Here is a 26,445-nt window from a genome sequence, read left to right on the forward strand (position 1 = left end):
GCATGACAAAGTAATCAGCAGAGCATGACAAAGTAATCAGCAGAACATGACAAAGTAATCAGCAGAGCATGACAAAGTAATCAGCAGAACATGACAAAGTAATCAGCAGAGCATGACAAAGTAATGGGTAGAGCATGACAAAGTAATCAGCAGAGCATGACAAAGTAATCAGCAGAGCATGACAAAGTAATCAGCAGAGCATGACAAAGTAATCAGCAGAACATGACAAAGTAATCAGCAGAGTATGACAAAGTAATCAGCAGAACATGACAAAGTAATCAGCAGAGCATGACAAAGTAATGGGTAGAGCATGACAAAGTAATCAGCAGAACATGACAAAGTAATCAGCAGAGCATGACAAAGTAATCAGCAGAGCATGACAAAGTAATCAGCAGAGCATGACAAAAGGATAATTAGACTGTCAGACAAGCACACGGGTAAAATGCAGTGAGCCGATGCAGCAACACAGTTAAAAAAATGTAAGGGAACCTTGTATATTATTTAAGAAGAGCTAAATCCTTACGGGTCATTATTATTATTGCTATCATCAGTTTAAATCCGAAAGGGTCATATAACGCCCCTAAAATCGGCATAATTAACTTAGTGTCTGTAACATATGTCCTAAGCATAGATTTTTAGATTTTGCCACCGAAGTGGCTAGTTTATTGTGCACCCCATATCCATCCTGTGGACGGTAGCGCGAGAGCATATGGATACACAAAAGGCCTAGGAACTAGGCCCCAAAGGGTTAACAGGAATACATATGGATTTATATCTACATATCTATAGTTCACTTATCTGTTACAAGCAAATTTAGGAAATTTGCTTAGTATATCTGGTATCTTATTTTCATTAATAAGATATCTTGACATGTCACATAGGTTATTATACTGTCTGTCTCTGTATTCCTCAATAAGTGGACAATTAAGCACATAGTGTTCAAGAGAGTGACCATATGCCTGATCACATAATTTACATTTAGTTTGATCATCATCTGTGTGTCTCCCAAACTGCCAGAAGTACTTGTAACCAAGCCTAAACCTGGCCACTACAACATCAGTCAGTCTGTTCACATTGCAAGTTGCTCCATAAACATACTTATCTACGTTCATGTTATCATAGTGGGTTATAGATCTACTCAGGCTTCTAACTGCATTCCTATAACAATCATTTTCATTATTTACTTCTCTCCTAATATTATTCCTAATGCTAGACACAGTTATACCAAAGTTATATTCTACATTCTCCTTCTCGATACTCTTCTTGGCTAACATATCAACTTTATCATGAAGGAGTAATCCAATGTGTGTTGGGATCCATAGCAATTGTACATTAATTCCTTTGTCCCTAATTTTTGAGTATCTATACCTGGCTTCCCCAATGAGCATGTTGTTGGAGTCATTATATGAGCCAAGAGCCTTCAATGATGACATAGAATCAGTAATGATGATAGAGTCAAGCTCAGTGTCATAGGTTAGCTTTAGCGCCATTAGGATTGCAAACAATTCAGTTTGCAGTGTAGACGCCCAGTTGTTAATTCTTATGCCTAACTCAACAAATTTATTATCGTTCTTAACTAGGGAGGTGGCAACAAGAGCAGATGCAGCCCTGCCAGAACTAAGCATATAAGCTAGCTTGGTTACAAGATGGTCCAGCTTGTTTTGACAGAAGTTGGGTTGATTACTTGTTATTTTCATTGGGGTCCTTGATTGTTTTTTTCTGGTCCTTGATATTTCCATTGAGGTCCTTGATATTTCCATTGGGGGTCCTTGATATTTCCATTGGGGTCCTTGATATTCCCATTGGGTCCTTTATTATTTTCATTGGGGTTCTTGCTATTTCCATTGAGGTCCTTGGTTATTTCCATTGGGGTCCTTGTTATTTCTATTGGGATCCTTGTTATTTCCATTGGGGTTCTTGCTTTTTCCATTGGGGTTCTTATTTCCATAGGGGTCCTTGCTATTTCCATTGGGGTCCTAGTTATTTCCATTTGGGTCCTTGCTATTTCCATTGGGGTCCTTGTTATTTCCATTTGGGTCCTTGCTATTTCCATTGGGGTCCTAGTTATTTCCATTTGGGTCCTTGCTATTTCCATTGGGGTCCTTGTTATTTCCATTGGGGTCCTTGCTATTTCAGGTGGGGTCCTTGACTAATTTCGGCTAGCGACCAGCGAAAGGGCGGGGTCCAGGAGCTGTGAATCGACTCCCTGCCACCACATATAGATGAGTACATCTAGTTATCACCCAATAAGTTAAATATATTTATGTACCCCATACCCATCCAGTGAGCGGTAGTCAAAAGATTACAGAGGTACATAATGGGTCCAGGGACTGGACCCCAAAGTTTTGATAGCTGAGCAAGATACAAATGTAATGAACTCCAGGTAGATCTGGTCCCAATCATGACAAATTACAAAGGTATTTACAGATTACAGAGGTACATAATGGGTCCAGTGACACACATTGTCCTCAGACACCCGGGAACAAGGGTTCAAAAAACAGACATAAGCCACGGTGCCCTTAACAATCCCAACAACGTCGTGTACAATATTCACAGTCTCACTGCATTAACCTGAAGAAGTGAGTTTATTTAGGTACAGGTACACTTAAATACAATTATCGTACATCGTAACATATGTGTAAATTACCCAGGATAACCCAAAAGAGTCAGACGGAGTGACATTTCCATTGGGGTGGAGCCCTTAAAGATTGAGATTTATTTCTTTGTAGAGGATTTAGGTACAAGTTTACACAGTTTTAGGGATGATTTACAATTGTCTTAACATAGTAACATATGCATAATAACCACTACTTTTACGATTACTTATTGAATAGTAACATACGCGTAAATGGCCCAGGATTATCCAGAAACTGACTTTTTCTCCCTCGATTCCCCTCAAAGAAGGTTCCTTGATGCTGGTGAGGGGCTCTTGATCTAGGGAATTTGATCTGTGCTCCAGTTCCCTGAATTAAGCCTGAATACCTTCCACATCCCGCCCACAGGTGCTACATAATCCTACGGGTTTAGTACTCCCCCTTGATTATAATAATAATTTCTCTCGATTTCCTTGAAATATTTTGCATTTAGTAGCCTGGCTGTGTGACCCTTGTGTGTTTAGCGCTTTGTTTTGATTATAATAATAATTTCAGTAGCTCTATTAGATACATGAAATAAGAATATTATCAGTAAGAATGAAATGGTAAATCAAATGTATGAAAACGAATTAGAATAATAATAGATATTATAGTGATGAAATGGAGTAAATTAAATATGTGAAAATTAAGTTACATTATCACTTAAAAGGAAGAGATCAGCTGAATATAACATGACACAAGTGTTAACTATGATAGAAATCACATTCCTCTATTGTGGCTTTACTCACTGTTTTTTTTTTTATTAGTCAAGTATATTCAGATACAGGTATACAGAAATACAGATACATAAATTATCATAAATTATCCTAGGTAATCTTCACATATGCTATCATGTACGATATTTTTTTTAAACATAAATTAGCATGACAGCATGTGTGTAGAATACCTAGGATAAACCCCCCCCCCCCAAAAAAAAAAAAGTCAGAGTGACTTATTTCCACTGGCTTTTGTTAATATTTACCTTGACATGGTCAGGCAGTAAGTTCCACACTGTTAATACTACCCAGAATGCCTTGTCCATATAATTATCTGTTATTGCCTTACTTAAGTTAGTATTAAGTTCGCCCGCATTGCTCCGCATGCAAAGGGGCTTTTGGCATATTACACCCAACTGCTATACTCCTTTGTACAACTATGTATCACGTCAAAATAAATTTCTTGTTCTTATTCTATATCAGTCACCCTAATTTTATAATGTACAGTTCTCCACTTATAGAAACAAATTTTGTTATATGAGATGTTTGAGCACTGACCACCTACTGTAAATACTGTGTTCACTTAACCTTAGGTGGATACACATAAGTACAATTATACTACTACTACTATACTACTACTACTACTACTACTATACTAATTGTGAATTTTATTTTGTCAATTTAAATCTAGTTATACTCTTGATCTTGTCAACAACCTATACCAGACTCTTGTGCAATTACAAGTACCATTTCAATTTGTATTTTTATATTATAAGTTTATATTATAATTCCTACTCTAAGATTGTTTTCATATCTTAGTGACTATATTGTGTGTGCAATTAGTGTATATTTCAATTATATTATTGTTCAAGGCCCTTAACTATCTTTTGCTAACTAGTACCAACTACCTCATATATCTTTTTTTTTTTTCTACTTTTTTTTATTCTTTTGCTACCTTAACTTGTATATTTTATCTTGTCAATTTAAATCTAGTTATACTCTAATTCTTGTAAACAACTTATATAACACCTTAGTGCAATTACAATTGAGAGTCTTGTGCCTTTTTTATATTATTAGATTAAACTCAGTTGTACTATAGTCAATACCAAATTCATTATATTAGACCATATTGCAATTACTAGTGAGAGACTGGTGCTATTTTTAATTTGTATTTTTATATTATTAGATTAAATCTAGTTGTACTATAGCTCATTCTAATTCAAAACATAGACTCCACAAAAGTCATTACATTAGACCTTAGTGCAATTACAAGTGAGTCTTGTTCTATTTTAAATTTGTATTTTTATATTACTAGTTTATACCTAGTTGTACTTTAGTTCATTCCAGCACAACACATAGACAACATCAACTTCATTATGTGTAGTAGTGACTATACTCTATATGACCAAAATACTCTAGCTATATACTTATCCAAGCTTCCCACCACTACAGATATCAGTACTAGAACTCAACACATAACTCAGGATATAAATAACCATAATTTAAACCTAGAAGATGATTGATCACGTTGACCCTGATCTAAACCTCCATAATCTGACACCCAATCAAAACCTATTGGAAAGTAACTGCCTTTATTACACAGCATCACAAGCCAGCACTATCCTAAACAATGCTAAAAGCCTATCAGTACTTAACTACAACATCAGGTCCTTAAGCAAACACTATGATGACCTCCTGGCACTCCTTGAATCACTAAAGACACCCTTCTCCTGTATTATTCTTACTGAGACCTGGCTTAAGCAGGACACAATAGATATCTACCCTCTACCAGGATACACAGCAATTCACAACTGCAGACCAAACCAAGTTGGGGGTGGTATTGCAATCTATTACTCTAACCAATTATCTTGTATTAGCACCACTTGCTTTAGTGATGAATATGGGGAATACATTTTTGCTAATTTTACTGTAAAAAACCTTAAGACACCTATAACAATCGGTGCCATTTACCGGATACCTCACACAAACATCCCAAATTTCAGTGAGAAATTAAAGTCACTAATAACAAACAGACAAATGAATAAGCACCACCTTCTCTTAGCTGGAGACTTCAACATCAACCTTGGCTTACTAGATGATCAGCCTGTAACTGATTTCATCAACAATATGAACAACACACTTCTCATACCAACAATAACTAAACCAACCAGGCTCACTGAGACAAGTGCAACCATAATAGACCACATATGGACCAATATACTAGACCCCTTAAATCAGGGATAATCACAGATAACACTACAGACCACTACCCTACCTTCCTCCTGACAAACATTAATAAACCACCACTTGAATACAACTAAGTCTCATTTAGACTCCATGACGAGGCCTCAATAAGGAAGCTCACAACTGACCTAGAGATTGTTGACTGGCCTACAGAATTCTCCAAGGCCAATGGTATTGATGACTGGACAGACATTTTTCTTAACAAATTACTTAGACTATACAACAAACATTGTCCTATAAAAACGAAACAGATCACAAACAAACGGCTTGGTTGCCCATGGCTAACCAGCACCATTCTGAAATCCATTGACAAGAAACAACAATATGAAAAGCAATATAGACAGGGCTTAATACACAAAGATATTCTTAAACACTATTCATCAGTTCTCACCAAAGTAATAAAGAAAGCCAAACAATTATACTACTCCAGTAGATTCACAGACATTAGAGGAGATATAAAAAAGACCTGGAAAACACTCTCTCAGATTCTAGGGACCCACAAACTGAAAAAAACCAAGAATATTGTCCTAACTAAACCTAATGAAACACCACTACATCCCACTGACACAGCTAACAAGATAAACGACTTCTTCTCAACCATAGGATCTAATCTCGCCAATAAAATCCCACATACTAATGCCCATGCCGGGAACTACCTAGATGGGAATTTTCCAGATTCCTTCTATCTTGCACCAACTGAGCCCTCGGAAGTCACCGAGATTATAAAGTCACTTAAAAACAACTCAGGGAATCTGTCTAATGTCCCACCATTACTGTACAAGCGAGCGGCCCATATCCTTTCGCATGCTATTTCATTACTTTTTAACAAGTCACTAGAAACTAGCACCTTCCCGAAACTACTCAAGATGGCAAGGGTTACACCAGTACATAAAGGTGGTAACCCTACAGACTTAAACAACTATAGGCCAATATCAAACTTACCATTGCTATCTAAAATCTTTGAGAAACTCGTGCACAGGAGACTATATTCATTTATAACAGCACAAAACATACTCAACCCCTGCCAATTTGGATTTAGGAAAAATAAAAGCACTAATGATGCAATCATAAAAATGCTAGATCTGCTTTACACAGCATTGGAAAATAAGGAATATCCACTAGGAATTTTTATTGACCTAAGAAAAGCTTTTGACACAGTAGACCACGACATCCTACTCCACAAACTTGACCATTACGGTATAAGAGGCCATGCGCTTGCTTATTTCAAATCTTACCTTACTAATAGGTATCAGTATGTTACCATTAAAGACACAGCATCAACAACACGGCCACTTGATACTGGAGTTCCGCAGGGAAGTGTCCTTGGTCCCCTGCTCTTCCTCATATACATCATTGATCTTCCAAACGTATCCCAACACCTGAAACCCATTCTCTTTGCTGACGACACGACTTATGTCATCTCTCACCCTAATCTTGTCACCCTCAACACCATTGTTAATGAGGAGCTGATCAAAATATCGACTTGGATGACAGCCAATAAACTTATGCTTAACACTGACAAAACCTACTATATTATGTTTGGTAGCAGAGCAGGAGATGCACAAATTAACATTAAGATCGACAACACTCTAATTACCAGACATAATGAGGGCAAATTCCTAGGCCAATACCTTGACAACAACCTGAATTTCAGCACCCATATCCAACACATAACCAAAAAAGTATCCAAAACAGTTGGGATCCTCTCCAAGATACGATACTACGTGCCGCAAAATGCCCTTCTCACACTATACCACTCACTTATTTATCCATACCTCACCTATGCTATTTGTGCTTGGGGATCAACTGCAGCAACACACCTAAAGCCAATAATAACCCAACAAAAAGCTGCAGTAAGAATAATCACTAAATCCCATCCCTGGCAACACACCCCCCCACTCTTCATAGATCTAAACTTACTCCCTGTTCAGTACATCCACACTTACTACTGTGCAATCTACATCTACAGGACCTTAAACTCCAATATCAACCTTGACCTAAAACGCTTTCTTGATAGTTGTGACAGAACCCACAGGCATAACACCAGACACAAACATCTCTACGACATTCCCCATGTCCGACTAAACCTTTACAAAAATTCAATGTATGTCAAAGGCCCTAAAATCTGGAACACCCTACCTGAGAACTCTAGAACTGCAGACACATTCATCACCTTCAAAACTACCATTAGAAAACATCTTATCTCCCTGATAAACCCCATCAACTAACTACACTTATACTCACTCACCCATTTGACCATAAACAGAAATATTAATCTCAATCTTAAAATAATGAATCCTATGATACTCCAATACTGAAACTATGTACTGTGCCAAAACAAAAGCATTCACATTGCTAAACTCACTAACTAGTATTTAGTCACTTAGCCATAATACCAACTTATCTCATAATTTGTAATATTTTAAAATAAAGAATTAAACTAAGTCTGCCCGAAATACCTAGCCATGCTAGGCTTTCTGGTGGTACACTCTGTAATCATTATTTAACTACATGTAAACCACACAACAACCAAATTCTGTAAATTCAACATTGTAATCTTTATAGAGAATAAACTTTGAATTGAATTGAACTACTACTATACTACTACTATACTACTACTACTATACTACTATACTACTACTACTACTACTACTACTACTACTACTACTACTACCCACCACCACCACCTACCACCACCTACCACCACCACCACACCACCACTACCTACCTACCACCTACCACTACCACCACTCCATACTCATACTACTACTACCACCACCACTACTAATACCATACCACCACCATACAACCACTACCACATACCACTACCACTACCACCATACCCACCATACCACCACCGCCTACCACCACCACCACTACCACTACTACCACCACCACCACCTACCACCACCACCACCACTACTACCATACCACCACCACCACCACCACATACCACCACCTACCACCTACCACCACCATGCCACTACCACCACCATACACCACCTACCACCACCACCACCATACCACCACTACACCACCACCACCATACCACCACCACCATACCACCACCACCACCTACCACCACCACCATACACCGTCACCACCACCACCATACCACCACCATACCGCCACCACCACCACCATACCACCACCCCACCATACCACCATACCACTAGCACCATACCACCACCACCATACCACCACCATACCACCACCACCATACTCACCACCTACCACCATACCACCATACCACCACCATCCACCATACCACCTTACCACACCATAGCAATTACCACCGCCACCACCTACCATACCACCACCACCATACCACCACCACTCCACCTACCATACCACCTACCACCACTATCCACCACTGCACCACCACCACCACCTCCATACCACCACTCACCTACCGCCTACCACCACTACCACCACCACCACCTACTACCTGCCACTACTATACCACCACCACCATACCACCACCACCACACCACCACCACCTACCACCACTCCACCACCACCATACCACCACCACCTACCACCACCTACCACCACCTACCACCACCATACCCACCACTGCCACCACTACCACTCCACTCCACCCCACCATACCATTACCACTATACCACCACCATACTCACCACTCATACACCACCTACCACCACCATACCACCACTAACAACCACTACCACCACCACTACCACTAATACACCATACCACTACCACCACTACTACCTACCACCACCACATACTTACCACCTACCACTGGCATACCACTACCACTACCACCACCATACCACCATACCATACCACTACCACTACCATACCACCACCATACCACCTACCACACCATACCACCTACCACTACCACCATACCACTCACTACCACCTATACCCACCACCACCACCTACCACCACCACTACACCATACCACCACCTACCAACTACCACCAATACCACTATACCACTACCACCATCCACTACCACCATACCACTACCACTACCACCACCACCTACCACACCATACCACCACCTAACCTACCACATACCACCACCACCACACCATACCACTATACCACCTACCACCACCACCACCATACCACCTACCACCACCCACCTACCACCATACCCACCACACACCATACCACCACTACCATACACCACCACCATCATACCACCACTCACCACCACCAATACCACCACCACCACTACCACCACCACCATACCACCACCACCATACCACCTATTCACTACCACCACCCCATACTACCACCATACCACCTACCACTACATCCACTACTCAATACCACCTACCTACCACCATACTCACCTCACCTACCACCACATACTCACTACACCACACCACCTACCACCACCTACTACCACCACCACCTCCACCACCACCACCACCTACCACCATACACCACCATACCTCCACCACCACCTCCACCATCACCACCTACCACCACATACTCACTACCACTACACCACACCATACACCACCACCACCACCACCACCTACCACACCACTACCACTACCACCACACCACCACCACATACCTCACCTACCATACCACCATACCATACCACATACCACTACCACTACTATACCACTACCACTACCATACTCCACCACCACACTATACCACCACATCCACATACCACCACCACCATACCTCCACCACCACCTAACCACTACCACCACCACCACCTACCACCATCACCAACCATACCACCCACCACCACCATACCACCACCACCACCACCACCATACCACCACCACACCACCACCACTCACCACCACCACACCACCACCACCACCATACCACCTCCACCACCATACACCACCACCAGCGCCTGCACACCCTTGTGGCCTACCGCCTTCCTTTGATCCATAACCAACCACACCACCACCACACAGCACCTACCACCACCACTACCACCATACCACCACCTACCACCACCTACCATCCACCTCCACCACTACCATCCACCACCACCATACCACCACCACCATACATCACCACACCAGCACCACCTACCATAGCACCTACCACTACACCACCACCACCATACCACCACCACCATCCACTACCACCACCACCATACACCACCACCACTCACCATACCATCCACCTACCACCTACCACCACCATACACCACCCCACCACCACCACCTACCACCACCACCATCCACCACCACCACCACCTACCACCACTACACCACCATACCACCACTCATACCTCCACCAACACCACCACATCACCACATACTACATCAGCACTACATAACACTACCAACACACTACACTACTACTACTACTCATACTACATATACATACTACTACACATACTACTACTATTTATTTATTTATTTATTTAGAAATTTTAGCATACATACAGAGGTACAAAAAAATACAGGTAAGAGTAGCATGCCAAAGCCACTTATATGCATAGCATTACGGGCTGGCTTAAAATTAACTTAAGATTAACTAAGCATTGATGAAATCAGTGATAAGACATTATTGTAAACAGATAACTATAAAGCACAAATGAATATTACAAAGACAGGTCATATGGTTGCATGCATTGCTGTTCATTCAATAGAATGGAGTATTCTGTTAGGTAGTGTATTTAAAAAAATAAAGTTAGATTGGGTCCTAGGTTTAACATTTATGTGATATAATTGTGAGTAACATTTTGGATACACAATTTATAAGGTTCAGTTATTCAGTATTTATTTGGTTTTGAGTGAGTAAGTGAACTTTGAGAAGAGACTTGAATTTATAAACAGGTAGTGTTTCTTTTATATTTACAGGTAATGAATTCCAGATTTTAGGGCCTTTTATGTGCATTGAGTTTTTGCATAGCGTGAGATGGACACGAGGAACATCAAAGAGTGGTCTGTGCCTTGTGTTATGGTCATGTGTTCTGTTGAGGTTGGCAAGGAGATGTTTGAGGGGAGGGTTAATATCAGAGTTAAGTGTTCTATGTATGTAATAGGTGCAATAATAAGTATGGATGTTTTGTATGGTGAGTAGGTTGAGTGTTTTGAATATTGGTGGATGTGTTGGCTGTAGTGAGAATTTGTTATCATTCTAACTGCAGCCTTTTGTTGGGTAATTAGTGGTCTGAGATGGTTAATTGTTGTTGAGCCCCATGCACAAATTCCATAGGTGAGATAGGGGTAAATAAGAGAGTGATAAAGGGCCAGGAGGGCTGACTGTGGAACATAGCACCGCATCTTCGATAGTATGCCTACAGTCTTGGAAATTTTCTTAGAAATTTGTTGTACATGTGTATGAAATTTGAGTCTATTATCGAGGTGGATTCCTAAGAATTTTCCCTCTGTTAGCTTTGTGGATAGGTGATCCGCTTATCGTTATATTAAGAGGTACATCTGTAGCTCTGTTACCAAACTGAATGAAGTAGGTTTTGTCAATGTTTAGTGTAAGTTTGTTAGTCCTCATCCAGGTAGATATTTTCTGTAATTCGGTGTTTACAGTATTGGCTAGCGTGACTGGGCTCGGGTGAGAGAAGACGATGTAGTGTCATCTGCAAAAGTGGGTGGGTTTGATATTGGGAAGACATTTGTAGGTCATTTATGTATAGGAGAAAGAGAAGAGGGCCAAGGACACTTTCTACTACTACACTACTACTACTACTACACATACTATACTATACATACTACTACTACTATACTCACTACTACTACACTACTCTACTACTACTACTACTACTACTACTACACCACTACTACCACCACTACTACCACCACCACCACTACACACCACTACCTACACCACCACCACTACACCACTATACCACCACTACACCACCACCACCACACCACACCACCATACCACCACCTACTACCTGACCACCACACCACCTACCACTACCACCACCACCACCACCATACCATCCACCATACCATCCAACCACCACTACCACCACCATCCACCACCACACCACCACCACCTACCACCACCACACCACCACCACCACACCACCACCTACCACCACCATACACCACCACACCACCATCCACCACCACCACCATACTCACCACCACACCACCACCACCACCACCACCACCACCACACCACTCCACCACCATCCCCACTTCACCACCTACCACCTCCCACCAATACCATCCACCACTACCACCATCCACTACCACCACCTACCACTACATACCACCACCTACCACCACCACCTACCACCACCACATACCACCACATACCACCACCACCATCCCACCACCACTACCACCACCACACCACCACCACCACCACCACCACCACTACTCCACCACCACCACCATACCACCACCACCACCACCACCACCACACCACCACCACCACCACCACCACCACCACCACCACCACCACCACCACACCACCACCACTACCACCACCACCATACTCTCACCACCACCACCTACACCACCACCACCACACCACTACCACTATCACCACCACCACCATACCACCACCACCACCATACCACACCACCACTACACCACCACCACCACCACCACACCACCACCACCATACCACTCCACCTACCACCTATACCACCACCTATACCACCCCACCATACACCACCACCACTACACCACCACTACCACATACACCACCATACCACCCCACTCCACCTCCATACTACTACTACTACTACTACTACTACTACTACTACTACTACTACTACTACTTATTATTATTTTTATTATTATTATTTCTAGAAGTACCTGATACATCTTATATAGACCTAGCTGACATCAATGACATACTATATAGATAGTAAGTTTATTTAGGTACAGGTGCACATAGATACAAGTATCATACTAACACATGTGAAAATTACCCAAACCTGACAAAATTTGTAGCAGGATATTCTGCTATTGGTTTGAGCTCCACCCATTCTGTAGTTAAGATACAAGTTACAAGTTTATTCCTTGGAAAAAAAAATAGTTAATTTAAAAATAGTTGCATGGTAATAGTTTTTGGAATTATTCTACAAAGGAATTTCCCCCCAAAAATGGGTAAATAAATATAATCCCAGAGAAAAGTTGATATTTTTAAATTTCTTTGACTTTAGAAAGAGTGAGTGAGCATCATTGCCAACAGCAGTGTCAGCAACAGCTACTGTGCATTATGATGGCAGAGTGTAACAATGATTGCCACAACTGTTGCAAGGAGGATACTGATAACAAGGTAAGCCTTAATTCTATATGAGGGTGAAGAGTTTTTGATCCAAGGACCTGGAACTATCATGTCTCCCAAAATCAAATGATTTTCTTAAATTTCTCAGGCTTTGTTTGACCCCTTTGAATTGAACTCTTCCTCAAGTATATTATAATAATAATAATAATAATAATAATAATACAGTAATTAAAGCTTGAATGCTTGGAGATGTACATATTACAATTAGTGACATGAGAGATATGTACTCTCTGTGTTATGTAAGAATGGAATGACTTGTATATTTCAAGGTCGAAGATGTGTTTACTTACACAATACTGTATAATGAATGATATACTAGAATGTAATTCAGGCCAGACTTGTATTATAGTTTTCTAGAAACTGTATAGTTTAAGATAGCATTGACCAAGACTAAATACTATACATCAATTTCAGCCAAATAAATGTAATAATTGTACATTAATGTGTATACAGTATACATGTATGTATAAGGAATTGATCTTAATTGTAATGTCAGTAAAATATTGCTGAACAGTCATAAAAGAATGCAAATATTTTTAACATGTAAGTACAGTGTTTACCACTAAGAAGATGGGCCTACCAGGCCACAGGCCTGGTAGGCAAAGCTCTCACTTTATACGCTGAGAGTCTGGTGTCAGTTCCCGGCAAGGGTGGAAAAACTGGGCTTGTTTTCTTACACCTGTTGTCCATGTTCACTCATCAGTAAAATGGGTACCTGGGTGTTAGTTGACTGGTGTGTGTTGCATCCTGGGACAAAATTTATCTGATTTGCCCGAAATGCTTTGCTTTGGCTCTGGTGGCCTGGTGGTTAACGCTCTTGCTTCACACGGTGAGGGCCTGGGTTCGATTCCCAGCCAGAGTAGAAACATTGGACGTGTTTCTTTCCACCTGTTGTCTATGTTCCCCATCAGTAAAATGGGTACCTGGGTGTTAGTCGACTGGTCACAGACCGGGCCGCGGGGGCGTTGACCCCCGGAACTCTCTCCAGATAAACTCCAGATAACAAGGAGCTTTCTGTATAGTATGTAACTGATGTCAGCTGTATACCTTGTACATGTACTTATAGAAATAGTAATGATATTATCACTCGCTTGTAAGCCTGAAAGCACTCCAGTGGAAATAATTTACATTATTTGATTTTACTGGCTTATCCTAGTTTCAATTCCTTGTGACTTACACCAGTACAGTACTATATAGAACAGTTATAAATGTTTAGAAATATGTATGAGCTTTAAGCATTTACCACTAAGCCATGTGCCACCCACAAATGTATGCATGGCTCTAGTAAATGAGTAACTAAGCTTCTGTTTAGGCTTAGTGTAAATAACATACATTTTTTTTTTTACAATATTCAAGAGGGGTATCTGGCAAAGTCACCAACTTTTCAGATTACTGACATCAGCGAGTTGTCTCATTGACCTGGTAATGTCAGTGAGATCATTTGTATTTATCTTGAGACATACAGATGTTGAGTGCATAAAACATCCAGTATATAGATTTAGCCTAGGATAATATACTAACAATAGTAATATCTTTATTTACTACAAGTACATGTACAAGGTATACAGGCCTAGCTGACATCAATGACATACTACTATATAGAAAGCCCCTTGTTATGCAGAGCATTTCAGGCAAATAAGGTCAGTTTTGTCCCATGATGTGACCCACACCAGTCGACTAACACCCAGGTATCCATTATTACTGATGAGCGAACATAGACAACCGGTGTAAGGAAACATGTCCAATGTTTCCACCCCTTCGCTGGGAATCGAACCTGGACCCTCACCGTGTGAAGTGAGAGCTTTTGCCACCAGGCCATGGGGCACCTAACCCAACAAAGTAAGTGTGACTTATTTCTATTGGGGCACTTATGTGTGTCTCGTGTAGAGTACAGTAGTGTCATGTAGACTATTCTTGCAGGTACCTTTAACTTGGTGCTCTGATGAAAAATTATGCAAACAAATTACAAGTTGTTTAAATTACTGTTACAGTTACATTGTGTAGGCCTTTAATAAATAAAAACAGATTTTTTCATGTTAAGGTATAGTTGTACAATATACGTATCTTAAAATATTTATACTGTAATATGCTTAATAATTTTTATTTTAAAATAATATTTATTATGCATTTTGAAACTTCATTTTTCTTTTAGGAGGAACCTTGTAGAAAAATCACAACTACTGTCTTGGAGCCCTGTCTGCCACTGCCCCTGCAAGACGACATTCTGAATGATATCGTCCCAAAAGCCAAAGACTTTGCTCTTCTGCATGGTATGTAAGGGTAGGCAGAAAAGTACTGATAAAATAGAGAAAAGGAAGAAGATAAATAGATTAGGGATATAGGAATAAAGGGAGACAGGTATGAATAAAGTATATATAGAGTAAGTATGACTGAAAAATTACGAATTTCATTTAAAATTTTTTTTTTTATTTACTTGTTAACACTTATTTTATTTTTCTGTTTACCCACTGATACCTGACTTTGTTTGTTTTTCAGTGATTTAAACCCTCATCTCTGGCTGTAAATATATTAAAATTAGGGCATTTTCACGTAGATTACTGATCATTCATTTTACTATCTTATGAACATATAAGATGGCAGGTAAATTTTAAAAAAAATTATTCACTATATACATTTTTTTTTTTTACTTTCTTTTGCCTTCCTTAGAGTTCGTAATCCTGTAACTCTGTACAGGTTGGCCATCACTAATCTGGCATCATTGGGACCTGTAGTGTGCTGGATTAGTGAGTTTGCCAGATTACAGAATGGTTAGGCTAGAATAAACTTAATTAAACCATCAGTAGAGACTTTCTGCTACATCTTCCTCATTTTCATCACTGCTTTTTCCTTCACTGACTTGCTGCTGTGGATTTACAACCATCTGCACAATTTCTGAGTAAGTATAATGATAAAATTTGAGCGAGTGTAATGATTTGAGTCAATATCATGATAAAATTTGAAATTATGCTCGCCGAAATTAGTGCCGAATTCCTGATGCAACCGGATAACTGATTGCCAGATTAGTGATGGCCAACCTGTATTTCATTTCTAATTTAAGAGACCTGGTCTGAGACTTGGCTACTATACTTGCTGGCAGGCAGAGCCAGCAAGTATAGTAGGAAGCCACTTTGTGCATAGCAGACCTTGACTAGAGATTATGTTTTTCCCTAAAGGCGAGAGGTACAGTGCCTGCACTTTGAAGAAGGGGTGAGAATGTTGCAATTTGGAAAGTCATCTGAATTGTGATGTCTTTACGCTTCTTGCAAGACAGTGATTGAATGATTGATGGCAAATGTGTTTCCTCTTTATTGGGTCACCTTACTTTGGTGGGAGACAGCCAGTGTGTTAGAAAATTAAGGAATAATTAGACATTACATACAACTAAAGTGATGGGGAGAGTGATAAAATACCAGTAGGTCATGGTCTGGTCTCATTGTGGTGATGATGTAAGTGGTCTTTGGCATCACTTGTTAGTTTTCTCCTGTAAGATGAATTTAAACAGTAGCTTGGCAGTAGTAAGTGCAGCAGAATCAAGGGGTATTACCATAAACTACTGGATGCCTATTTTTCTTCCTTGCCTTTAAATATTTCGTGCCAAAATGTAATCATACATAAATACCTTATCATTACATTGAGGAATTTAGTTGATATCATCTTATCTATTTTCATTTATTTTTACAAACATTAGTTATCATGCCTGCTCTTTATTTTGTTTAACCCTTAAACGGGCCAAACGTATATACAGTGGTCCCTCGTTGTTCGTAATTAATCCGTTCCTGGAGCCGTTACTATAAACAAAATTTACGATTTACGAATCAATTTTCCCCATAAGAAATAATGTAAATACAATTAATCCGTTCCTGACACCCAGAAGTATTAAAACAAAAAAATTTTTAACATGAAATATGCATGTAGTACATAAACAATACAATGGGAAATGATGAATGAAACATTAACAGCATAACATTTACCTTTATTGGAGATTCTTCTTAGTGTATGAGAGACTGGAGGAGGAGAGTGGATTGTTTATAGTTTGGAAGGGGAATCCCCTTCCATCAACACCTCAGGTACCATTTGCTTTTCTGGGGTTGCTTCTTTTCTCTGTTTCTTAATGCCACTAGGACCACCTTGAGAATCACTGGAGTCCTGTCTCACAAAATAACTGTGGAGAGAGCTCTGTTTCTGGCGTCTCTTTAACACTTCCCTAAAATGGCCCAAGACTTTGTCACTGTACATGTTGCCAACCTGGCTTGCAACAACCTTGTTAGGGTGATGTTTCTCCATAAAGCTTTCCATCTTACCCCACATAGTAAAAATCTCTTTAATTTCTGAAGAAGACACCTTCTTCCATCTCTCTTCCTCCTCCTCTGCAGCAAGATTCTGAGCTGCGATGTGTTGCTCTTCCTGCTGAAACTCTTGCAGCTCCTCAGTGGTGAGCTCTTCATTGTGGTCTTCCACCAATTCTTCCACATCCTCCAAACTCACATCCAACCCCATGGAACTCCCCAGTGCCACAATTGATTTTACAACAGACATAGGCTCATTAAGGTCAGTCCCAAATTCTTCAAAATCCCTCTTGTCGACACAATCTGGCCACAATTTTCTCCAGGCAGAGTTCAAAGTCCTGGTAGTCACTCCCTCCCAAGCCATACCTATAAGGGTTATGCAGTGGAGGATGCTGAAGTGTTCTCTCCAAAATTCCCTTAGGGTCAAGTGAGTGTCTGTGGTCACAGTCAAGCACCTGTGAAACATTGCTTTTGTGTAGAGTTTTTTAAAGTTTGCAATAACCTGCTGGTCCATGGGTTGGAGGAGAGGAGTGGTATTCGGGGGCAAGAACTCTACTGTGATGAACCCAAACTCCTCGAAAATTAGGTCATCCAAGTTTGGAGGATGAGCAGGTGCATTGTCCATTACTAGCAGGCACTTGAGATCCAATTTCTTTTCCAGGAGATACTCCTTCACACTAGGGCCAAACACTTCATTGAACCACTCGACGAAAATTTCCCTCTTGACCCATGCCTAACTATTAGATTTCCAAAGCACACACAATTTACTCTTCATAACATTGTTTTTCCTGAACACTCTGGGATTTTCAGAATGGTACACTAGTAATGGCTTCACTTTGAAATCCCCACTAGCATTAGCACAGAACATTAGCGTCAGCCTGTCTTTCATAGGCTTGTGTCCTGGCATTGCCTTTTCCTCTTGTGTAATGAAGGTCCTCTTTGGCATTTTCTTCCAAAAGAGGCCTGTTTCGTCACAATTGAACACTTGTTCAGGTTTCAGTCCTTCAGCCTCTATGTAATCCTGGAATTCATGCACATATTTTTCAGCCGCCTTGTGGTCCGAACTGGCAGCCTCACCATGCCTTACCACACTGTGTATGCCAGTACGGTTCTTAAATCTCTCAAACCAGCCTTTGCTGGCCTTAAATTCACTCACTTCACCACTATTTGCAGGCAATTTCTTTACCAAATCTTCATGCAACTGCCTAGCCTTTTCACAAATAAACGAAGTCATAAGAGTATCTCCTGCTAATTGTTTCTCATTTATCCACACCAATAATAACTTCTCAACCTCTTCCAGTACTGGTGATCTCATTTTTGTGAGCATAGTTACTCCCTTTGCAACAACAGCATCCTTTATTTCATTTTTCTTGGCCACTATGGAACATAAGGTTGTGTACGGTTTCTTATACATCCTGGACAGTTCGGCCACACTTGTACCACTTTCATATTGTTCAATGATGGTTTTCTTAAATTCAATCGCATTTCTCACCTTCTTTACCACAGGCTTGGCACTAGGAGCTTTCTTTGGAGCCCTGGTAGCTTATTTAGTACTTGCAAGCACTAAAATAAATGGAATATTATGAAATATTTCGCTGGAGCACGTGAGGGGACCTTCACTCACTGGTAAACAATGCCAGACTGGCTGCCGCCCTGGCTCACGCCAGGTACGCGTCCCGGACGAACTACGACTCGCAAGTCAACCTATGAAAAGCGAGTCCATGTTTATATGAAAATACCTCTACGATTGGCGAATTTTACGATTGCCGGGAACTATGAAAAGCGGGGGACCACTGTATATGTTCACCTGCGCAGCGCCCTGAATATTTTGAGAATTTTTTTTTGTTTTTTATAGGAAAAAAGAGCATGTGGTACCCAGGTACTCCCCAATTTTTTTCATATGGCATACACTGAGTGTGCACACCCATTCTCTCATGTCTAGGCGATTCAGGCCTATCGTGCCAATGTTGAATGAATGACAAATGAAATGTATACATACGTTTGGGGCATTATGCAAGAGAACATATATATATACGTTTGAACCGTTTAAGGATTAAGAAAGAAGGTTTTTTAAGTTTTGATGTTCATGTATTAGCATATGTGATGTGAATGACACCTAAGATGATGAATGTAATTACAGTAATGAAATCCAAATTTTTTTTCCAGGTGCGGGAATGCGATACAGAGACAGCTATGATCCAGATATTATACAAATGGCCCCATTCTATCTTCTCCCCTCTGCTTTTCCCAGACGGGAATTTGACCGTGTAGTGAAGCTGCAGCCCCTCATCAATCTGCTGATGCACAATATTGCTCACGATGATGAGTTTTTAGAAAATTGTCTTAGAAAGTTGGTGTATTTTTTTGTGTTAATCTTTTATCATTTAAATTGAAATTTTTGTGGTTCATAGTCTCCTACAATATTGTCATGGAAATTAAAATTCACAATGGTATGATTGTTACACATAACAATCTAGGAGCACTCTATTGATTGAAATTGCAACTACTTGAAGATTAATTGTATTTGCTTTCAGTTGCACTATGGACAAGTGTAATGTTTCCAAAATTGAATAACATGTGCATAAAGGCCTCTCCAAGCACTATAAAGTTTTGGTGCACTTTTTCAGTCACATTTATAAAAATTACTCTTTATAGGGGATCATTATAAGAAAGCTATCTACTCAACCATATCACAGTTTCCTCTATCTTACAAGTCAGAATGTCATGCTACACATTTTTCCTTATTACACATACCATGTTATACTAGTGCCTTTAATAATGCACATGTTGCTCAACATGTCACTTTCTAGTTCATAATTTAACAGGTTATGTTTAGGACACTCCATAGGGATGAAGAGAATAATCCTTCTTCCATAAGCCATGCATGTCACAAGAGGTGACTAAAATGCCAGGAGCAGTGGGCTAGTAGCCCCATCTCCAGTATAAATTACTAAGTGTAAAAGGAAGAAAAAGTTTAGTTTTCTTCTGTTTTGGGTCACCCTGCCTTAGTGGGAAACAACCTTTGTGCTAACAAAAAATATTTAGGACAATGATATATGTATCGCTTGAAAACTCCCAAATAAAATTTATTTTAGACTATATAGAATCACAGTAGAGTATATTTTGTGTGTTATAATTAAAGAAACAAATTGATAAATATAATCCAGGAATGTGTAATGTTTCATATTTGATGATTTTTCAACAGAACCATTAGGGTTGATGACTTCACTGCAAGGCTTTGGAAAATATACACAACAGTGAGAGATGAGGGGATGACCCAGGTAAGAATGCTTGCGATGTTGGACCAGCCTTCTAACACAGTGCACTAAACAAACTCTTGTAATTCTATACCCTGCCATTTGATTATTTCTTGCTTATTCAGCTATTTCTTTTATAGTTTTTTCAGCTTATATAAGTGGATATAGAAGAATATATCTGACTGGGGTATTGTCAAATTCTGTACATTGATGAGAAATTGATATCTTTGAACTGAGGTATTGTCTGATATGTTGATGAGAAAGTAATAGTGCAGAACTGGGTTATTGTCTGATATGTTGATAAGAATAGTATAATAGAAGTGCACAAGTGCCTGCCCCAAATAGTTTGTCATGCATAGTAGAAGCAATTTCTTATTTTCACTGTGGCTTGTATCTAAATTTAATCCATGTTGGCATGTAGTTCTATAGATTGAACATTTATCATACATGTATATGTAACACAACCCTAAAATTTTGAAATTGTAGGTTATCCACAGCTAATAATTAAATTGAAGTAGCTAAAAGAGAAGATGAATTAAGAATGAAGACAACAACATGTGTGAATCAATAAAGAAATTGATAAATGTGAAAGTAATGAGAAGAACTGTTAAACTGTAGGGTAGGTGAAACTAATGAGGAAGAGGTGGTGTTGGTGCTAAAATGAATGGTAATGAAAAGATGACTAGTGAAAAAAGATAACAAATACATGAAGAGAATAGTAAATTTGAATTAAATTAAATTTTAAATCGTTTATAATAAAAAATAATATATGATAAAACATTGGCCTTTTTAATACTGAACTTTTTAAATAACACAAAATGTCAAATTATCAAAAAGTCATTATGTAGAAGATAAATAATTATAAAACTGAAAGGTAAAGAGTACCTTGCCCATACACAGACTGATCTATTGATCAGATGGACTTGGGCTGCAGGTTTTGTTGACATCAATATACATACATAAAGAGAGGACGAGAGTAAGAATGAGTAGGTAAAAAAAGAATGAATATCCCCGTAAGAGGAGTCATGAGGAGTAAATCAATAATTGTTGCTTGTACATCTGAGGTTGAGATGAGGATAATTTTACAGCATAACATCTGCATAGAACATTTTTAATGTTGCTCTTGTGTTTGTTTGGAGGACATTTTATACAAAAAGCCTCTATTTGAGTAGATGATACTGCACATGTACACAAGTAGATTTGCATATCATAAATATCATTTGCTTTTTATGTGAATATTATGGCAAACAGAATACATTGCCTCACATCAAGTAAAAAAAGAAATTACTGATGGATCCCTAACTCTCTTCAAGAAAAAAAATGTAAATTCTTGGTCAGCTGGGTTGTAATGCCTGCCTCAGACTGGGAGCTGTAAGCACCAACAGCCTGATTTTCCAGGCTACCAACTAGGTAATATGGTCAGAAACTTGGCCATTAGAGCAGTGGACCCAGGAAGTACTCAGAGGAAATGGTAAATGGACAAAAGAAAAAAAAAAGCCTTCTAGGAGGCAGGGGGTGACTCAATCCAAAAAACTGGAGCTACCTATTCCTTTCTTCCTTCAGATCAAATTTCATGTACCTATAATGATAACATCAGTATAAAATCTAGGCGAGATTAGTTTTATTTATATAACCTGTGGTGGTGAAGTACTGTACTTGAAGTTGACTGTATAATTTTCTCAGTTTAAAAATGCAAAAATTTAATTAAGTTGTGTGATTTTTCATCCAGTTGAAAGTGTTAAGTTTCCTATTATAATATTTCAGTTTTAATTCCCTGTGGTATGATATGAATTACAAGGGGTTGAATTTGCTTACATAATTAGCAAGATTAATTGTGGCAATATTATCAATATGAGTCATACAGAAGTTTTCAATTTTTTTTATTGCTGTTGTTAAAACTTTTATTATATTGTATTAAAAAGAGTTGTCTTAAAAATTTTCTGATTTTTTCCTCACATTTTGAAGATAAGTAAGAACTGTTGGTCAGAGTTTTCAATTGAGTTTATAGTCAACAAATATAGCTTCATAAAGAAGAAAGAGAAATTAAATATTAATGATTTTTGTAATATTTGATTTTTGAGAAATACCTATTGAACTTAAAATAGATGATAATTAGCTTTATCATAATTAAATTCAGTATATTGATAATATTTCCTTCATTCTATTCACCATAAAATTCATCTAATATCCTTCAGTACCAGCCACGTGAGGAGACTGCTGCATGTCACTGGGGTGTTTTCAAATTTGGCACACTTCTTTTTTTCATTGGGGAATGTCCTGTTTTCTCTTGGACATTCCTCGCTAATGCCTTTGCACTTAGGAGTTGAGTTTGGGCTTGGTGCGGTCGGATGTAATGCTGACCAAATGCCATGCTGGGTGCTGCAAGCTATGCGAGACCCCGCCTTATGTCGCAGGGCACCAGGTGGAGGTCAACACCATCGCCTCAGGATTTGGCCACTTGGGACCAATTTCCGGGAGTATCAATAGGTACACGAAGGACATTACACAAATCACAGGGACTGCATTAGAGAGGACTTTTGTATAATCAAGAGCTGCCTGCAAATTAGTTTGGAGCAAGAAGTTGGAACAGCTGCAATTTCAACTCATAAACTTAATTATAACAAAATTCCTCTTTAAGGGGCGCATATCCCTGAACTGTTGCTTTTCAACCAATTTTGCTGATATTTTAATATTATAGCATGTTATAATACAATATGTCCTTACAAATAAATTTTCATTGCTGTCTGAGTGATTGTTTTAGAAATAAATCAGTTTACATAGTTCCATATTTTTTCACTATTTAAAATACGTAGTGTATATAGAATGAAGAGGGCTGTACCTTCAGGAATGCACTAATTCATATAACTTTTTAACTAATCAAAAGTTTCTCAATAATGTGGAGAAAATAAAATAAAAAAAACTTTAACCGGAATGGTATTGGCATGGATAAGTGCAAAGACAAAACTACCAAATCTGACATATTTTGAAAACTACCTCAAAGAGGAATGAAAGTTTATATATAAGGATACAGTACATTGTAGCATGTTATACCATCTTTAAATACTGTATTAGAAAATTGGAAGCTAAAAACTCTTTGCTCTGTACAGGGAGGGTACTAAAATAAGAGATTTGAATATGCAGAAATTAATTTTTAAACAGTCTGACAAGGCCAAAATTCCAAAAGGTGTTGCCACCATAATTAGATTTTCTAATATTTTTTTTTTTTTCCTGTTCAGGGCTATGCCTCCTTTAGCCTGTGAACTTGATAGATAGTTACCAAGTAGATTGTCATTCAGGTTGCAACTTTGTTTATTTTATAAGAATAATTTTAACATTTAAATTACAACCAAAAGCATAGCTTACAAATTAAATCTACATTACACATGTACGAATATCAATTGATACAAAGATACTCACTACTAATAATTAGTTTCATCAAATAACTCTGCAAATAACTATCAAAAAGCTAAACATTCCATGGCTTCCCTAGGGCTTCCTCAGATCAGTTAATAAGAAACATAATGGTGACAAGTGTAGAGTAGTCTCTCTCTCCATAGAAATGATCCAAAAGCAAAATCTATTTTCTAATAATTTTAAGAACTCTAAAGAGCTGACAATCCTCTCTCAAATCAACAACAACAACAACAAAAAAAAATTTCCTTCCAGAGCGAAGGAACATTCCCTCATCTACTGATACTGTAATTGAGGTTAAACAATTTCTTCTCTTCACTAGGAACTAATCTTGCAAACAGCATCCCAGATACCAATATAAACATCAGTAGATCTTTGACTGATATTTACCTAGGCTCCATCTATTTGTCTTCTACCACAACCTCTGAAATAGCATGCATCAATCAATTAAATTACTACAATAATCAGCTAGTATCATAGAAGTAATACCTTTCATTGTTTATAAGAAAGTTGTGCACACATGTGCTATCTTCACTTATTTCAATACTTTTCAATAAATCACTTGAATAACACATTCTTTCAGACTACCTCATAAAGGAAAAAGGATAATATTCATCCACATAGGTGGTACTCTAGCTAATATTAACAATTGCAGACCAGTATCTAATCTATAAACACTATCAAAAATTCTTGAGAATGTGATTCACAAGCAGCTGTACTTGTACTTATTGAAATATAATGTGCTCACTCCTTGTTATTTTGAATTCAGATCCCCAATAAAATATTAATGAAACTGTTACTTTTTTAAAAAATCATTACTTATAAGAAACAGATACACTATTGGACGTTTGATTGATCTGAATAATGCTTTTGATATGGTTGACCATAATATTATTCTTTATAAACTTAATCACCATAGACTCAGAGGACTCACATAAAACTATGTTAATTCCTACTTAACAAACGGACAATAGAATGTAGTCATAAATGGCATTTTCTCAACTACCCTGTCAGGACATTATATAGAGGGAAACCTAAATAAAATTTGAGAATAAATTTTGTCCGCAGTTAGACATCAAAATTTATAAGTCTGAAATAGTGGAGTTAAGATGAGGGTGAGTTCCTAGGTCTGCTTGAAGATGATGCATTAAAATTTAATGCTCATATCGAGCTCATATCAAATAAGTACCGACAACTATTAGCGTCCTCTCCAAAATTCACCATTATGTTCCTTGTCTAAATTACTAACACACTGCTACTCTTTTATTTACTTATACCTCGCCTATAAAATTTGTGCGTGGGGTTCTAAATATTAACGCTATTCTTACTTCCTGCTGCTATTGCCACATCTTCAAAACACTACGCAGTAATGCTGATGGAGACCTCACACACTTTCTGCAAGACTGTAACACAATACACAGGCCTTACACTTAAAACAAATACAGCACCTCTTTCCTATTACTCATATTTACCTGAACCTTTACTGAAACTCAATGCAAATTAAAGGGCCATAAATGGGGATTAACTTGGCAGATGAATGGAAAAATTGTTACATAGTGAATTTTAACAAAAAATTTTGAAATTTTTGTGTGCATACTGTATTTCCTTGAAACAATTCTAATGTAACTCCTTAAATTGCTATTAAACTGTTATGCCCAAATATTAAATTC

At 38.7% G+C, this 26,445-nt stretch overlaps 1 protein-coding gene across 4 annotated transcripts; it reads left to right on the plus strand.

The window, feature by feature from the left end:
• Nucleotides 1-2,462: 2,462 nt before the first annotated feature.
• Nucleotides 2,463-25,964, plus strand: LOC128705906 (glutathione synthetase-like). Of its 4 annotated transcripts, none has more exons than XM_070080974.1 (6): nucleotides 2,463-2,579; nucleotides 13,697-13,812; nucleotides 15,974-16,091; nucleotides 20,274-20,457; nucleotides 21,313-21,388; nucleotides 23,685-24,183. In XM_070080974.1, exons 2-6 carry the CDS (start codon nucleotides 13,753-13,755, stop codon nucleotides 23,907-23,909), a joined length of 663 nt encoding a protein of 220 aa, XP_069937075.1. In that variant the 5' UTR covers nucleotides 2,463-2,579; nucleotides 13,697-13,752; the 3' UTR covers nucleotides 23,910-24,183. The 4 variants fall into 4 exon arrangements, with proteins under 4 accessions (XP_069937075.1, XP_069937077.1, XP_069937078.1 ...); XM_070080976.1 differs by having other exon boundaries at nucleotides 2,572-2,593; nucleotides 23,685-25,964; XM_070080977.1 differs by lacking the exon at nucleotides 2,463-2,579 and adding an exon at nucleotides 2,688-2,738 and having other exon boundaries at nucleotides 23,685-25,964.
• Nucleotides 25,965-26,445: the final 481 nt, after the last annotated feature.

Source organism: Cherax quadricarinatus, unplaced genomic scaffold, assembly GCF_038502225.1.
Source record: "Cherax quadricarinatus isolate ZL_2023a unplaced genomic scaffold, ASM3850222v1 Contig1389, whole genome shotgun sequence".
NCBI lineage: Eukaryota > Metazoa > Arthropoda > Malacostraca > Decapoda > Parastacidae > Cherax > Cherax quadricarinatus.

Bases quoted from the DNA above. Each gene is read 5' to 3' on its own strand.
- LOC128705906 (XM_070080974.1), top strand. From the start codon at position 13,753: ATGATGGCAGAGTGTAACAATGATTGCCACAACTGTTGCAAGGAGGAT. The intron at 16,092-20,273 runs GTATGTAAGGGT...TTTTTTTTCCAG, and splicing joins AGACTTTGCTCTTCTGCATG to GTGCGGGAATGCGATACAGA. The intron at 20,458-21,312 runs GTTGGTGTATTT...ATTTTTCAACAG, and splicing joins TTAGAAAATTGTCTTAGAAA to AACCATTAGGGTTGATGACT.